This window comes from Phlebotomus papatasi, chromosome 1 (genome assembly GCF_024763615.1).
Source record: "Phlebotomus papatasi isolate M1 chromosome 1, Ppap_2.1, whole genome shotgun sequence".
Classification (NCBI taxonomy): Eukaryota; Metazoa; Arthropoda; class Insecta; order Diptera; family Psychodidae; genus Phlebotomus; species Phlebotomus papatasi.
Window position 1 is genome coordinate 109,958,652 of NC_077222.1, and position 18,437 is coordinate 109,977,088.

Below are 18,437 nucleotides of genomic sequence, written 5' to 3' on the forward strand. Positions count from 1 at the left end.
CTGAACGAAGCCAATATGTCCATATCTTGTGTCAAATGTATAATTATTTAAACTTGACATAAGAAAATTCGTGTATAAGGTTGCATCAGGCAACTTTTTTCTTAAGAATTTGACATAAAATGTCAATAATTGTACAAATGTCAAAATTTTTAGAATCTTGAAGCAAGAGCTCTTCTTGTAATAAGATAATTTGATATTAATTAAAGTTTCGTAAATAGTAGATGGTAGGGGTATTTTCAGCTGCAGGCCTATATTAGTATTGTTGTGTCGAATCCTTTTGGGGTGGGATTCGGCACCCTATGAGTGTTTTAGGGGCGAAAAATGCCTTTTTGTAAAATCCCCGTATACTTCAGGCGAACACCAGAAATATCGGGCAATGACCTAGTTGTTGGTTTTGACAATGTAATCAATTCCATTGTCACACTCTAAAGGCCAAGACTGGTGAATTTAGTGTATGTGTGACCTAAAGAGAGAGAGCGAGAGAGAAATAAGTAAGTCGTCTCCTTCCCACTCTTCCACTGATCAGGTAGCATATCGCAGCGTAGCATAAAAGCCACGCTCCTTATAGCTCTCAGTGGCCATTCCTGTCACCTCTACTGTTGCTGGATAGAGCATTCAGAGGCGCGGGTTAATCTAGCGCTCTAAATAGCTCCCGGTAGCACTTGAGAGCCCCTCTGTATTGCCCTGGTCAGAAGCATTTAGAAGCGCGGGCTGAGTCTAGCGCACTAAATAGCTTCCGGTGGCACTATAACCCTTACTTTTGCACTGGATGAGAGCATCTAGAATCGCTGATGACACCAGCGTTCTAAATAGCTCCTAGTGCGCTAAAATTTCCCTCCCTCTCACACACTCTACTTACCTTTCCTTCCCTTGTGGGTTTTGCGGTGCTCGAGGATCGAACTCCAGCAGTGATTTCCCTTTTCTCGGGCGACCCCGTGCGGTGAAAGATCCGGACTCCCTGAGAGTGTAGTCTGGAAAAGCCAGAAGCCTGATCTCCCTGCAGACGTTGCGTGAGGGATTACGTGCCCTGGTGAACCCTCTGGTCTGGGGCAGCATCTCCGTGAAGTCTGTTGCCACGTAGAGGTTGTGTTGCACCCAAGACACCCTATACTGGTGTTCACCTGCATTTTGGCCACCCTCATTTCGTCCGGGAGTAACCTCGGCCCCAAGTAGGCTGTTGACACGAGCTAAGCCGCGACACCATCACCGGAAGCAGCTCGTAGAAGCCTCTGGCCTTGAGACAGAAGGCATTGGCTGTGCTGGGATAAACCCACCCCCACGGGGGCCCTTGAGAGAGTTGCCTAACCACCCTGTCCTCTACGCCAAGGAGGATCTTCTTGCTCCAGCTGTTGGCTTTGTCACCGCTGTATACCCTCCAGCTGTTGTTAGACAAAGGAGATCAGGCCTGGGTGAAGCAGGCGGAAAAGGAAATACTCACCAAAACCCTCTGATAGTCCAGGAAAGTCCACCGTCACGATCACTACCACATCACCACAAAACCAAAACAACTCTTGACATTTGCCTCTTGAAGACATAACCTTGTATTTTGCCTGCATTATCGACTTTGTACATTTGCGCTGATAGCGCCCCTAGTGGAAATTTAATAAAACCCAGAAGTAAACTAAAAGGTTGTGTTGTCATTGGTTCATCTGTCAAAGGGGACAGATTCCCTCCAAAATTCATCGTCGAGCCCCTTTTCCGCGATCAGCTGCCTTCCCGGAAGTCCCATCCACAACAGTATACTATTTTTTCGTGTATTTTGTAAAAGGAAACTGGGCCTTACAATTATTTTGTTTAGTTTTACAAATTTTTAACCAAATTATATTAGGTTAAAGAGCAGTTTCCTTTAGAAATTTGCGAAAAATGGTATAGGGAGAAGTGGAGCGCCTTTGCATGTGGGACACCTTTGAATGTGGAGCAGCTTTGAAATTAGCATTTTTCACCTATTTTTAATTAAAATTGAACCTTATCATGATTTAATTTAGCTGCACAAATAGATTGAGATGCTAAATTACATTATGATATGGCTCAGTTCTATTTAAACATAAGTGAAAAATCCCAATTTCAAAGCTGTCCCACTTTCAAATGTGCCCCACTTCCCCCTATCAATGTAGCCCTACAATTTAACGGAGCTTCTCCATTTTGTGAGAAACTAAAATTTCTACCAAAAACGTTTTTTAAATCAAAAGTGGGCTCAGTGCAACTGCTAAAATTAGGGTTACCCCATGTGATTGATATTCACCTTTTGCATTTTATACTAATATGATATTCTACATTCCAATGTTATTCTGTAGAAAATTGTGAGAATTTTCTTTGGAAAGTTTAAACTGAAGCAATGTCCAAGAATCTGATATGATTTGCCTTGAATGTGAAATCTACGCATTTTCCATCATTCAAAAATATTCCGCCCACCAGGAAAAGTCGGGGAAAGTACCATGAGGAAGAGAGAAAATGGGGAAAAGTTAAATAGTGCACTATTTATGAGGAAACTGAATTAGCATTGAGACGAGATTGGAAAAAATAATAATGAAAATAGATACGTAAAATCATTCGTGAGAGACAGAGAGGACAGTTATGAAGAATTTTCCCGAAGGAGATGGTTTAAGAAGTGAAAAATGAATTATAAAATTTTATGTGTACAATGCGGATTGGAAAGAAAAGAAAAATGGGGAAAAGGAACGTGGCAAAATGCTATTTTTAATTCGGAGAGTTGTCGATGTTCATTTCGGTTTTGAATTTTCGGCACGGGGGTTTGTCTTAGTTAGTAAGGCACGAAGGAAATTAAAAAAGAAAAACAAAGATCTATCGTGAAAAACACATAGTGATCATCCCGCAGAATCATTGCCAATGCTCTAGCCTTCCTCCCAAGCAAATTATAACTTTAGTTTTTGCCAAACTCGCGTTGGGAAGTTCGATTTGTTGGATTGAAGTTTGTTTTTTTCTTTTCTTTTGGGGGCAATTGTGGAAGAAAAACGCGTAAAAATCGCAGTTTTTGTCCTAGAAGTTCCTCAATAATTTTCTTACCAATAAATTTGGAAAGATTCTTTGAATTCGGTCAAGAAGAAATTTTTAATGTTGAGTGAGAAAATAAGCGACACCAAAGGATAAATATACAAATCTGTGATAGAAGTGATTATATTTAAAGTTTGAAGATTTCCTCTCTCTCTCTCTTTCTGTTTATTTCCTTAATGAAGGACTTTGATGAGAAGCATTAGTAAGGAAAATTGGGTGAATTTATTTGACTTTCCGAGAAATAAGCAATTTAGCGAAAAGGTTTCCTTTAGAAAACCCCAATAAATAAATTAGATGTTAGGTCAACGACCGTTTAACATGGATTTCTGCAAAATCCACCCACGATGGAATTTCTTGCTAAATTCCCAAGAATCTTGCTAACAAAATACACAAAGTTTAGAGATCACAATTGAAAAAAAAGAGGAACAGAAAGTCGAAGATCAATTGATACGAACTCTCAGCAGAAAGGGGGGAAATTCTTGTTAAAATACTTTAAGAATTTGCAATTTTGTAGGCAGAGTAGTTTTTTTTTATAAGAATAAAATCCCGTTGGACAATCGTCCAGCGCCGGCCCTGACAGTGCCGGTGAGGTGTAGAATTTCTTGCATCACACAGAATTTATTGCCTTGCAAGAATCACCGTGGACAAAGTTCAACTTCCTGCCCTGTCAGCTCCCAAGTTGTAACTCTGTATATATTATTGAATATTGTAAATAAATTTTTAGTCTTAGACCAACCTCGGACTTTTCATGGTCCTTCGTGGAGTGAATCAGTCACTCAGTCATCAGTCGCTAATTTTCAATCACTAATAACTCAGTTTAGTAGTGAATTGTGTTTTTTTCTCCATCACTGTGACTCTGTACACTAGTGAAATTTTTCCTTTTATAATTGTGCGCGCGCGTAAAGTGGTTTTCTCAGTGCTAAATCTATACAAGATCCCAAAGTGATAATACACCAAAGTGATTAAGTATGAACACTGAATCGCTGTTAGAAGCCCAAAAGGCCCTTGCAATTGACTTGGCAAGATTTTTGTCCAATGTCAAAAAGCTTGGGCTGCCAAAACGCACAATAGGAGGTTCTCAGGCAAAGCTAAGAGAGCTTGAGGAGCTTTGGGGTGAAATAAACAGAAATCATAGTGTTTTGTGCGGGCAATTGGAGCCAACATGCAGTGTAGCCGTGGAGTATTTCAAATTGTACGAAGAAGCGGCAGTGAGGCGCCAAGACGCATACAACATTCTTCATTCCCAACTTCTCGCTGCATCAGCACCTCAGCAGTCAGCGACGTCATCTGACTCCGAAGATTCCGCGACTCAAGTAGGTGTAAAAACTACAATGCCTGATGAGACAACGAACCCAGGTAATTTTCCAATAGTCTCAGCTCATGCTGAGGAATTAAATAAGGGGGCAGCTGCCCAACAGGCACTGTCCAGCGCCCCAACAGAGTCAGGGCCTTCTATTACCACCCCTATTCAAGGAACAGATTCTCCACTGATTCAGAGTTATGCGGGAAATCGTAACTTTCCCTATGCGAACCCCAAACCCACGGCGGTGCCATACAACAGCATCCCGTTACCACTCTTCTCCGTCTCAGCGCCAGTGTCGAGTGTCACAACCCCCCGTGTTGCCACGCATGCGAGCATTTATGCTCCTATTATTTCCACGGCTCCAATTTCTGGACCGATTATGCATTCAATTCCATTTGCGCATGTGTCTCATGCTTCATCAGCAAACACCAATGTTTTTGACCCGCGCATCCCGATGTCCATTCAGCAAATTCCTGGCACCAGTGGCGCACAATTTTTGCCACCTCAACCTGTTGTGCAATATCCAGGATATAATTATCCTCAATATCAAACCATGGACGGCAGGATGAACCTTCCGAAACTACCACCCGTAGATATTCCAAAATTCACGGGAAAATTCAAGGATTGGAGGGATTTTTTCGACATTTTTACTAGCGTAATTCACACCAATCCCTCTTTGGGACACGTCACGAAGTTTCAATATCTTCGTTCTTACCTTTCGGGAGATGCTAAACAGTGTATTAAGCATCTCCAATTAACAGCACAAAATTACAGTGCAGCAATTCAAATTTTACAAAATCGATTTGAGAATAAGAGAGCTATTATATCTTCTTATTTAGATATTGTACTGGAGCATAAGCAACTTCAGCATCGTTCAGCGGAAGACATTCTATCCCTGCATGATGCTATTAATGAGTGTATGCTCGCACTCGAAAACATGAACTATGAGATCACCAATTGGGATACAGCCCTGGTGTATATCGCATCAAAAAAATTGGATTCCGAATCTCAGCGTCTTTTTGAAGACCACCTCACTAATCCCAGAGAAATGCCCACACATAAGGAATTCTTGGAATTCCTGATTAAACGACATACAGTCCTGAAGTCTTCTCAGAAGTCTTCTACCAAGTCAGAAAAGCAGGAGAAACAAGGTCCTGCCAAGAAATCGTTTCATTCAACAACTGAAGAAAGTTGTCCTCTCTGCAAGGATAAGCACAAGCTCACAAGATGCGACAAATTTAAGGATTTGTCCGTCTCTCAACGCAAACAACTTGTCGACAAAAATAAAATTTGCCTGAACTGTCTAGGACACGACAAGAAACAGAAGTGCTCAAGCAAAAATACTTGTCGTGAGTGCCAAAGGAAACATCATACACTCCTCCATTTTCCACGGGCCGCTTCTGAGAATACTCATGAAGATGCCAGATCCGTACCGGTCCAATCTACAGTGCTTCAAGCAGCCCAATCAGATGTGTCACAGGTTAGGGAATCCTCTTCAGGCGAAGATGTGACATCTCTAACAATTATAAGGGAGCAAACTGTTCTCTTGGCTACTGCACTTATTTGGGTGGAAGGAGACTCCGGACATGGTCACATGTTGAGAGCCCTGGTAGACCCAGGATCTCAAGTATCTCTCATCACAGAGAGTGCTGCTCAGCTTCTTCGCCTTAAAAAATTTAAGGTCAATACGGCTGTCAAGGGCATTGGAGGTACCACTGCAGCACAATGTCGTCATCAAGCTCACATGGTCATAGCCCCAAGATTTTCATCTGAATTTCGCTTGTCAGTCAGAGCTCTTGTAAATGCAAGACTCACTAACAGTCTTCCCGATAAGGAGCGCAAGCCGTTTACAGATGATGAACTTTCTAATATCATCTTGGCCGATCCTGAGTACTATCATCCGGGTCCAATAGACATGATCTTAGGGGCAGACGTATACATCGAAGTTGTTAGAAACAACATTAAGAAATCCAAAAACGGAAGAGTTTTCGCCCAAAACACCCATCTCGGATGGATTCTTTACGCCAAAAGCTCAGATACATCAACTCAACAAAGCGTGACATCCATGGTGGGCCTAAAGGATCTTGACATTATCCAAGAAGAATGTACTTCAGCACTTCTGGCTCTCGATCAAGTCGATGAAATGATGAGACGGTTTTGGGATATGGATGATGCATACGATACTATCAAACATCCTTCAGTTGCTGAGGCAACTTTCCAGCATACTACAATCAGGGATCAAACAGGACGGTTCATTGTCAGACTTCCATTCAAAGATGAATCAGCAATAGATTTGGGGGAATCGAGACAAAAAGCATATCTTCGATTTTTACATATGGAACGAAAGTTTCTCAAGGATCTTAAACTCGCTCATGACTACAAAAAGTTCCTTGACGAGTACAAAAGCCTTGGTCATATGGTTGAGGCACCTCCATTTAAAGGAGACAACAGCAAAGTTTATTATTTGCCGCATCATGCGGTAATGAAGGAATCAAGCACAACCACGAAGTTAAGGGTTGTCTTTGATGCCTCTGCTAAAACTAGCAGTGGAAAATCGCTCAATGACCTTTTAGAAGTTGGAGACAAAATTCAACAAGACCTCCAGCAAATTCTAATCCGTTGGAGAAAACATCGCTATGTACTCAATGCGGACATAGAAAAAATGTTCAGGCAGATTAAAGTGTCTGAACAGGACTGGGATTATCAACGGATTTTATGGAGACCATCTCCAAAGCAACCGATAAAGGAGTATAGGCTCACAACAGTGACCTATGGCATGGCTTCCGCAACTTTCCTTGCGGTCCGTACGCTCCATAAACTCGCAGAGCTTGAAAGTGACGAATTTCCAGAAACTTCGAAAATACTAATCCGTGACTTCTATGTAGACGATCTTATGTCTGGTGCTGACACCAAGGCTGAGGCGATTTTGCTACAAGAACAATTGCGGCGCCTACTAGAAAATGGAGGTATGAATCTCCGTAAATGGTGTTCAAACGACGTGGCGGTCCTAAATGGAATCCCAGAACATCAACAGGAAATTCACCCTCGAGAATTTAAGCCAGACAGTCATATAAAGACTCTGGGAATCATCTGGTCTCCTAACGAGGATTATTTCAGCTTTCAAACTTCCACCCATGATACCAAAAATTTGTCAAAACGTCAGATTCTCTCAATCATCTCGAAAATCTATGACCCATTAGGATGGCTCTCACCGGTTACAATAACCGCCAAGATCATGATGAGTAAACTGTGGACAATAGAGGGGCTTGATTGGGATACACCTGTACCATCAGAGATCAACGCTGAGTTTACCCATTATCAGAGCAGCCTGTCCCACTTGTCGACATTACGAGTACCAAGATGGATTAATTACCGAGTGAGAGAACATATAGAGATACATGGATTTTGCGACGCTTCGGAAAAGGGCTATGCAGCTGCTGTTTATGCTAGAACACAGAATTCCTCCGGTCATATTAAGGTCACCCTTATCTGCGCCAAAACAAGAATTGCTCCGCTCAAGAAAAAGCTCACAATACCATGTCTTGAACTATGCGGTGCATATTTACTCGCCACTCTCCTAACAACAACAGTGAAAAGTTTAGAGCTAAAAGATGTTACATGCTACTACTGGACCGATTCAGAAATTGTGCTGGCCTGGCTCAACAAGAGCCCAACCAATTGGAGAAAATTCGTAGCAACACGAGTCCTGGACATACAGTTGCTCACCAAAGGAGCCACCTGGCAGCATGTACCAACAGCTGACAATCCAGTTGACGTAGCAACACGTGGAATCTCTCCCCAAAATCTGCCTTCTCATCCACTGTGGTGGTCTGGGCCAATATGGCTCTCAAAACCCACTGACCAATGGTCAAACCTCCAGGAATCATCCCAAAACACAGCAGTGTCTCTTCCGCTACAATCTGCTCCCGGAGATATATTTCAGCGATTTTCAAGTTGGAAAAAACTCGTGAGAGTCGTTGCCTATTTAAGACGATTCACTAGCAATTGTTTTGGCCCACCGGAACAACGCACAACTGGCCCCCTAAAGAGCAATGAGATCTTCGATGCCACACGACAAATACTTCATCTGGTTCAGGCAGAAGTCTTTCCCCTGGAAACAAGGCTCTTGAAGGCAGGTAAATCTTTACCTCATTCAAGCAATCTTCTATCTCTAAACGTATTCTACGACGAGGGTGGATTGATTAGAGTTGGTGGAAGGCTGGATCACTCAAATCTTCCATCAGAAGCCAAACACCAAATTTTGTTGCCTTCAAAGCATCACGTGACGAATCTTATTATTGATGAAGCACACAAACAAACAATGCACGGAGGCACCCTAACAACAAGCAACCACCTTCGGTCTCGTTACTGGATCATACGTGGAAAGTCCACAGTCGCACATTGGATTCACCGATGTGTAAAATGTAACAGGGAAAAGCATCAGATTTCACAACAGATTATGGGAAATTTGCCAGAATGCAGAGTAACACCTTCGCCGCCATTCACTCGCACAGGCTTAGACTATGCAGGCCCCTTCTTGACTCGAATGTCAAAAGGCAGCAGGTCAAAAGCCATCAAAGGTTATGTAGCTGTGTTTATTTGCATGTCGACAAAAGCAATTCATCTAGAATTTGTGAGCGACTTAACAACAAATGCTTTTCTTGCTGCCTACAAGAGATTTACAGCACGTCGAGGACATTGTCTGGAAATTTATTCAGATAATGGAACGAATTTCGTCGGAGCCAATCGAAAACTGGAAGCTGATCTCCAACAAGCCATCGCTGAAGCCTCCGAAGCAGCCTCAAGTTCACTAGCGAACGACGGAGTTCAGTGGAATTTTATTCCCCCCGGAAGTCCAAGTCTTGGAGGTCTGTGGGAATCAGCCGTGCGTTCCATGAAGAAACACCTCGTTCATGTCATCGGCGATACTGTTTTGACATTCGAAGAATTCAGCACTGTTTTATCTCAAATCGAGGCAGTTCTTAATTCTCGTCCTATTGGACAAATTTCAGACGATCCTACAGATTGTAATGCTCTAACTCCAGGCCATTTCATTATTGGTCGACCCATGATCGCGCCTCCCGAGCCATTGATTGAGGAACGACGGCCTAACATAAGATGGACACTGGTAACAAAGTTGAACCAGGACTTCTGGAAAAGGTGGGCAACTGAGTATCTGCATCTACTTCAAACACGGTCAAAGTGGAAGAGAGCAAACGACAACATCTGCATAGGGGAGCTAGTGCTTATCATAGAAGACAACCTACCACCCCGCAAATGGCAGCTAGGTAGAATCATGGAAACACATCCTGGAGAAGACGGCATGGTCAGGATAGTTTCCGTAAAGAGCAACGGCCATGTTAAGAAGCGATACCTGCGCAAACTCGCCAGACTTCCTCTTTCTGACCCTGAAAGTGAGGACAACGAAGCTGCACTTCAACACGGATTGGTTAGCACGGAAGATGCAGTATCTCTACAAGACACAACGGATGATTCTATGGTACCGGGGCCATCAAAGTCAAAGACGGAAGAGTCGACAAACCTTTCTGATGGGCGCTACGACATGAAATCTGAAACATCGAGTAAACAAAGGAAAAGTACGAGATTATCCTCCCCAGAAAGGAAAATAGAAAAAGATCCAGTACTGCTCAGTGCTCATCTGACAGTTCCAATGCCATCAGAATCACACAGACGTATTGCTATGGCATCGTCTACTACGAAAACTGACAAGCCAACCAAGCGGAAAATTGAAGATTCGCCAAAGCAAACAGAGAAAACGCGCACAAAAAAGACACGGATTAGGCCATGTACCTGGTTCCATTCTACGTTGCAAGTCTGCCTATACATGTTATGTCTCTTAACATTAGTGTTTGGCAAAAAATATGAAATAATACAACCTCAAACTGGATTTGTAATTGAGAATCACGGCATCGCCTATATCAAACGCGGAGAGCTGCAACTTGAGGTCGGTTTTCAACAGTCCACCGAGGATCAAGAGAATATCATTGCAGCTTGTAGCAAGTTTGAATTCGTCTGCAACAGCACACAAGAGCTGTCATCAATTACACATTGTGAACATCTTTTCCACCATTTGGAGATAGAAAAACAGGAACTACTGTCAGAAATCTCCATATCTCGCGAAAAGCCTCGAAAAAAACGAGGACTGTTGGGTCAGGCACTTAATTACGTCTTCGGCATCAATGATGACGTGTACAAGTCCATAGAGACTTTACACGATGCAGATCTGAGGTTGGAAGACTCAACGAGACAACAGTCACTGCTAATCAACGCCAAACTCGAGCAAACGAACATTGTGACCGAAGACAAATTAAGAAAACTCGATTCGAAGCTCAATCATGTAATTGAGACTATCGAAGAGATGAGGGCCTGGAATGTCATGGTCGATCATAATAGGCTTAGTATTCAAGTCATAGGGATCTATCTGAACGCGGTAAGCTACTTTAAGGAGCTTCGATCTAAGTATCATAAACTATCCAATGCGGCAAAGGGCAAGGCCTCAACTCTGGACTTCCTTTCCCAGGACGAAATCAACGAAGTGATGAAGCCAATTCTACGCCAACTCCCCTCCGACTTGACCATTTGGTCAAGGCCACAGCCAAAAACAGATGTCATAATGGACGATATTGGTATCAAATTCCATGGATATTTGGATATTATGGAGCGTCGAGGATTCGACCTTCTAGTGGCCACAGGAATTCCTCATCGTCAAAATGACTCCGTTTTTTCCATCCCTGTCACGGATACACCTTTCTTGGCGGTCAACTATGACAACCAAGAATATTTTCCGCTGGCAGAATCAGAATACAACAAATGCAGGAACATAGACATCAGTTCTTACATATGTACACCTGACATCATATACAGACTAGAGAAGAGGCCCTCGTGTGTCATAGACGAGATCTTCAACAAGCCCTCAAAGACGCCCTGTCGATTTAACCACATAAAACTGAGCGGAACCTTCTGGAAAAAGCTCATGCAAATGAATACATGGCTGTACACCATGAGCCGAGCTACCGAGGTTGCATTGATCTGCAACGGAGTGAGAGAAGAAATCTTACTTAACAATTTGGGTATAATTCATATTGATGAAGGATGCTCCATCATTGCAGAGGACAAAATCTTGAGGGGAGCAATCCAAACTCAACGAAGGCTTGTAAAAACCTTCATCAAGGAGATGCCACCACCAGAATACAATCCTTCAAAACACCATGCTCCCGAGCTGAACACCTCGCTTGCGCCGATCTTCGCCATAGGAGAAGACCCTTATGCCAGCCTAAAGGGCCCAGCAATGGTTTATCATACAAATACGGACAAGGGAAAATTCATCGCAGCTCATTCTGCATCTGTATTGAGCAGTATAGTCATCACTCTGATCATCATATTCGTAGCAAGGAAATGCAACCAACGGTGCAAGAACAACCTAGAGGTCCGGGAGATTAAACGACGCTTCAATAAGTTAATTAAGGCAACGCCCGGCCCCCAGCATGGACAATCGTCCAGCGCCGGCCCTGACAGTGCCGGTGAGGTGTAGAATTTCTTGCATCACACAGAATTTATTGCCTTGCAAGAATCACCGTGGACAAAGTTCAACTTCCTGCCCTGTCAGCTCCCAAGTTGTAACTCTGTATATATTATTGAATATTGTAAATAAATTTTTAGTCTTAGACCAACCTCGGACTTTTCACCCGTATTCGTATTAATTATAAAAGATATTGAAAGAGCGTTAAGAGTAGTCAATTGGTGCGAGAATGAAGAACCTTGACCAACTTCTAGGTCGATTTGAACTTGTTGCCTTATACGAGTTCACAAATACATTGTAGAGTCAAAATAGTGTGAGAAACATGGCACAAAAGTGACGGTTAAATTTCACGGGCAAAATTAATTAGGTGCCATTTATTTATCTCAATTAGGAGTTCTCTCAAACAATTAGTAACTTCTTTTTTTACACAGTAAAGAAAAAGGTAATAATCCGTCCCAGCTGCAAAGCCTGTACACGTTGGGAAGCAATTTTCGTAAAAAATCGCATTTTTGACAGAATTTTGACGTTTCCACCTACACACAGGGCAGGCAATCTCTTTCAAAAAAGCAATTTTTAACGAAAATGTCTCCCAATTAAGTCTAAATGCATATATGCTAGATTCTTATTACTCTTCAATTGTCAATTGTTCAATGTTGTAGGCTAATGCACTCCCTTCAGGGCACGAAATAAGTGTTTTCACAACTAAATTTCAACACTCGAATCAACCATCCCTCAGATGAGGCTTGGTATTACGCTCGAGGCTTATTCCAACACTCATTAGGTTAAATTCAAGCCTTATCGAGTGTCATGATGTCTGTGTATTAAGTGTATACAAAAGCCTTGTTGTGGAAATTGTGATTTCCTGCCGTTTTCTTTATTATTTTTGTTTTGTTTTTGATATGGGTTTTTCGTAAATTTAATTAAGAGGAAAGTTTAAAATTATCTTTTTTTAGAATAACATAAATTTAAAAATAAATATATATATATAGGAGAAAATACTCTCCCTTCGAACGTTCATGTTTTCGAACAATGTAAATTCCTTTTATATTTTCTAAGAGACCTATGGCCTCTACACACTAGAGGAATTTATGTCCATATTGGAGTAAATTCCTTACGCTCGTGTGACAAAAACTTTTCAACATGGACATAAATTTCTCAATTCATAGTGTGTAGAGGCCATTACACATACTTGTCACGTAATAATGAATAAATTGATAATAAGCTAACTAATATTTAATAGAAAAGTGTAAGTCTTTAAGGAAAAATAAAAGAAAATTCACATTATTCGAAGGCATAAAACGTTCGAAGGGAGAGTACTTTCCCCTAAAATTTTGTTTATATATTTTTTTATTCATTTCCTTATGATTTCTTCTTTCATTTCTTTGTTTTTATTAACTTCTTATAATTTAATTTACATTTTAATTCTTTCTCTCTGAACTCGAGGATATTTAACCTTAAAAAATTTGTTGTCAATAATGTTTTGGTCATAGGTACCAAATCATTATACAGTTTTTTTTTTCTAACTGTGTAGTTGCCGACTGTACTGTGACAATTTATGGGGATTCTGATTGATGGGTTCTTTTTTCTGAGGCCTTCGGTTGTTGTTATTTTTTGTGTTGTGCGAGTTTCATATGAAAAACAATTGAGAGAAATTATGAGACAGCAATCAAATGCAAGAAATGCACCCTCAAGCTATTAATAAAGTTGAATAATTTATGCATAAAAGATTGATTAAATTACTCTAAATCACTTGGGAGGAGTTATAAATTAATTGATGATGCTGAACATGTCTGTCTAGTTGGCTTACTGCTGAGTAACTTTGAATGTCTAATAATTTTGTCATTAAAAATACATTGAGGAAAAATGGGAGATAAATTGCAAAGTTGGATTTAGGATAGAACATGGTTATGTTGAGACATAACCTCAAAAGTGCATAACCTGTAATTCCAAAATGTCTACTGATAAAATTAATTTCAAGCCCTCAGTTTTATTTTACTCGCCGACTGGAAAATACTTTAACCTCTATTATAAATTAATGTGACATTTCTAGGTTCTTAGGAAACAGTAAACATTGTTAAAATGATCAGTAAAGCACATGATTGACGAAGTTTTTTGACATCGGAAGAAGAAACTTTTAAAATTTGTCCTGCTTGGAATGATTAACTTATTAATCATAGCTTCCCAGAATAATTAGGGTAAAGTGATACAAGTTGAACATAGTGTTACAAGTTGGACAATTCGCCGGTACAAGTTGGACAGGTATTTTTTCTAGATAAATACAGTACTAAACTTTTTTTAAGCACACGGAACCAAATTATAAAACTAAAGCATTAAAAATATACAAATAAAAATGAAGTACTAAATTTATCAAGAAAAAAAGCCCTGTCTAACTTGTACCATTATCCAACTTGTACCACTTTACCCTATACCAAAAAATTATAAATAATTGCGATAAAATACACTACACGATATCCTTGTTAAAAAGTGAGGTTATGAAATTCTTGTTACTGAAAATAAGTCAAATTAATTAACTATAAAATAACCAACAAAATATCCATTTTTAGGAACTTATTCTTGTCCTCTGACAAATGCAAAAAACAAAGACCTTTTTTAAAATAAAATAACTAATTTCAGTGCTTGCACCGTTGGCGCCTTAGCGTCAATACCAACCCTCGGAAGAAAACGAATTGAATCAATAAAGCTTTAAAAGTATCTAAATAAAGTGGATTATCATTTTATTCTGTGCTCAGCTCACGAATTTAAGTATTCTGCAATTTTTATCACTGAGAAATTTCTTCAACGTTCACTTCAACGTCCTCGCCTGATTAAAACCGAATCATAGGTTACCTTAAAATTTGAATATAGTAGAAGAAAACGTACTACATTAGAACAATTCAAGCTTCGAACAACTCAGCCTTTTCTATGTTCTTAATGGATTTACCCGATTTAACCAATGTCTATTTTTAGAAAATTTAAAGCATTGGACTAGCATTGAAATTTTAGAATGGGTTAAAATCATTAAAAACCTTTTGAAAATATCAGTTGCTCGAAGCTTGAGTCATCCGAAGGTAGCGCGCCTGTTCCCTTGCAACTGATTCAAGGTTAAAAAGGTCATAACCGATTTATAACCGGTTCAAAACCGATTGAGGGGTTTTGAGAAATTTCGTACGAGCTCTATAATTTTTGATTCCTAAAAGAAAGTCTACATATTTTGCAGAAATGTTACCTAAATTCAGAAATTAGATTATTTATGGCTCCAGCACACCTTTTAGATCAGGAAAATTTCATGAAGTCGAAATTCGCATCCCTTTCTTTTTCACATGTTTTCCATATGACTATCTTATTCTTTCGCATACCAAATTCGATTGAGCTAAATTGAATTTAGTGTGATGTTTAAAAGAAGAAGAAGAGTGCGAGAGAATGAGATAGACATATGCAAAGCATGTGTGAAAGAAAGGGATTCGAATTCCGATTTCATGAAATTTTCGTGATCTAAAAGGTGTGCCGGAGCCATTATGCGTAAAATTATTCTTTCTAACTTATGCCGGAAATTTTTCAACATAACCTCATGTCTATTTGGAAAATTCCCCCCGGGAAGTGTATAAAAAACTATATATTTTTCCTATTACAAAAAATCCAAGAAGTTTGACTTTGAAATTATTCTTGGAAATTCTCTAAAATTCTCTCAGAAATTTCCTCGTGAAAAACCTACAATTAAAATTGTAATCTCTTAAGCGGATCATAATAATAAAATTTGAAAGAAAAGTCCGTGGGAGTTGAGAATAATTAAATAGATTAAATATGACATCTTTATGTTCAAACAGGTGCTTTTCATCCAATCAATTTATTTCATTTTAACAAGCAAATGAAAGCATCATTAAAAAGAGAGATAATCAAGGTTTGTGCCTAGATATTATTCTTTCTCTAACTAATTATGCGTGCGAGAATCTCTGGTGAAAAGCCTTTCTTATCTGCCTTGGGCCTTTGAGGAAAATTTTCACAGTACAACAATTTCTTATGCGAAGATTTTCAAGGTGAAGGATTTAAAGAAAACTGAGTGAGAGAGAGGGAGGGAGGAAAAGAGTTACAAACCATCTGTGATCGTGATGGGAACAAGGGGCATTACACTACATAGAAAAATATATTTTGCAAAATTATTCGTAAATGTTTGTGAATTCCTACCCGGAATTTTACGAATTTACGAAATGTTCGTAAATCGTATAACCCAGAAAAAAGTTCGTAAAAGTTTGTACATTTTTTACAAACATTGTTTGTAACATGATCACTTGACGAACTTTTTTGTTCTTTTGCACGCATTTGTTCGTACGTTTTAATTTGTCTGGCAAAACTTTACGAACAAATGGCAAAATTTTACGAACATTTACGAATAAATGTTTGTAAAAGAACAAGAAGTGCTCGTCAGTTAATCATGTTACGAACAATGTTTGTGAACAAATACAGACTATTACGAACTTTTTAGTAAGTTACTCGATTTACGAATATTTCGTAAGTCCCCAGTTGGAATTTACAAACATTTACGAACAATTTTAATAAGTATTTTTTTTCTATGTAAGGCGGAATTGAAGTTCGGGTTTCGGTAGTGAAATACCCCTTGGATGGGGGGATTTGTTTTGTGAATAGCTGCCAAGAAAGCGTCTTGAAAGCTTCTTTTCAAAACGACTGTGACGTAGTTCTTTTGAGTGAAGTATTTTTAATTCACTGCCGCGCCTCTCGTAGTGTTTTTTTGGATGTCTCTGGCGTGCTATTAAATGCATCTGGAGAGTGGCAGATTTCTAAGTAGACACATGCTGCAATTGCACTTCTATTCTGACTATGCTGGGCGTTTGGTATTGGGTGGTGGTGCTCGGGATTGGTGGTCTGTGGATATTTATCCACTAGAAAGTATTAAAGAGTTTGAACAGATTTCTGAGGCATGGAAGAGATGTTTGGCAGATTTACTGAAGAAAGGTACAAGAGACATGCTAAAAGAAAATATAATAAATGAAAATTCTCACATGTTCATTTCTCCTAATTCAATATTTTTTTCTGGGTTAGAGAAGCTATGTAAATAACTTGTGGTGTTGATTGCTTTATTTCTTGCAGAAGAAGATGAGTCACAGATTTTTGTGAAATTCTTCCGATTCCACAAGTGCTATGATCTGATACCAACTTCAGCCAAATTGGTCGTCTTCGATACTCAATTGCTAGTAAAGAAAGCTTTCTACGCTTTAGTTTACAATGGTAAGTTATGACTTTTTAATTTTTTTTTAATTAGGGATATTAGGAAAAGTTTCAATTAAAAGATTGAGAAATGAAAATTGAGAACAGTTGCCAGCGCCACTCGCGAGAGAAAACAGTGCCCTCTCACGGAGAAAGAGTATTCAATCTCAGATTGATTTTCAGAATTTTTTGTTTAAACTTCATTATTTCAGAGTTAAGATATTTTGCCGTGATAATGAAGTCATTCAACTCCCTGTCAAAATAAATTAGTAAAAAATAAAGAAGAAAGTGAATGAAAGTGAGAAAAATTCGGCGTAGCAGCCAGAAACAAAACCTAGTACACATTTTTTTTGCTGTAACAAATTTATCCCACTTATATAAGAAACAAACGATATTCTTCCATTAAATTATAAATAATGAAAGTTCCTATTTATATTTAATCATTAAATATTGTAAAACAGTATTGGACCAATTAAAATGCCGATTTTGATTTAATGTTGTTATTCCAATGAAAAATGAAGATGTGTTTTTGTACTTTACTGTTCTCAAGTGCTTCTGCATTATCGACTTTTCTCTGTATTGGTTCCTGTTTTAACTATTTTCCCCAGTCCTCGACGTCTTCTAAAACCACCAAACACTCGTGACAGGAACCAACACAAAGAAAAGTTGATTACATAGAAACACTTGAGAACAGTAAAGTGGTGTGCTAAAAAAAACATTTATATTTTTCATTGCTATAGCACCATTATTAAATTTCAAAACTAAACTCTCGGCAAGATTTTAGAAATTAAAAATACGAGTGCTAAAAATTATGTCGTCTATTTACATAGCTAGACAAAATTCTAACGTAAATATTTCTTAAGTTATAAAAGCTTGTGAAAAAGCTCCTCTTTGAATCGAGTTTTGGACACTGTTTTAAGAACGCTATTAGGAACTCAATAATCTTATTTGGAATAAATAAACTTGCCAAGAATTCAATTACACTAAAAAGTTTTATTGTGAGAATTTTACGAACTTTAGTTCAATGTTAATTGTATTTATGTACAGAGAAATCGTCAATCAGAGCAAATGACACTCAAATCATCCAATTTTTTTTCTCAGTGGAGACAGGAAAAATTCCTGCCTCCACCCAGAATCGAACTGGAGACCTCTCGTTAACTAGACGAGTGCTCTACCAACTGAGCTATTAGAGGCCACATGCTCTGCTTGACTTGCTACACGACCTTTAGCCAATTGCAAATTAAAAAGTTTTATCTATGTGACGGTCCTATTTTCTTCCGCAAGAGGCGCTAGTAACTATTCTCATTTTTTAATTCTCAAGCACCATTTGCGAGCAAACAATAAAAAATTTGAGCTTTATTT

The 18,437-nt window shown here is 39.2% G+C and overlaps 1 protein-coding gene across 1 annotated transcript in view; it reads left to right on the plus strand.

The window, feature by feature from the left end:
- LOC129799236 (uncharacterized) overlaps window positions 1-18,437 on the plus strand; it is a 144,223-nt gene that overhangs the window by 112,482 nt on the left and 13,304 nt on the right. The window contains exon 10 of the mRNA XM_055842952.1: window positions 16,959-17,096. Within this exon, the coding sequence (XP_055698927.1) occupies window positions 16,959-17,096 (138 nt within the window). The remainder of the gene's footprint in view (window positions 1-16,958; window positions 17,097-18,437) is intronic.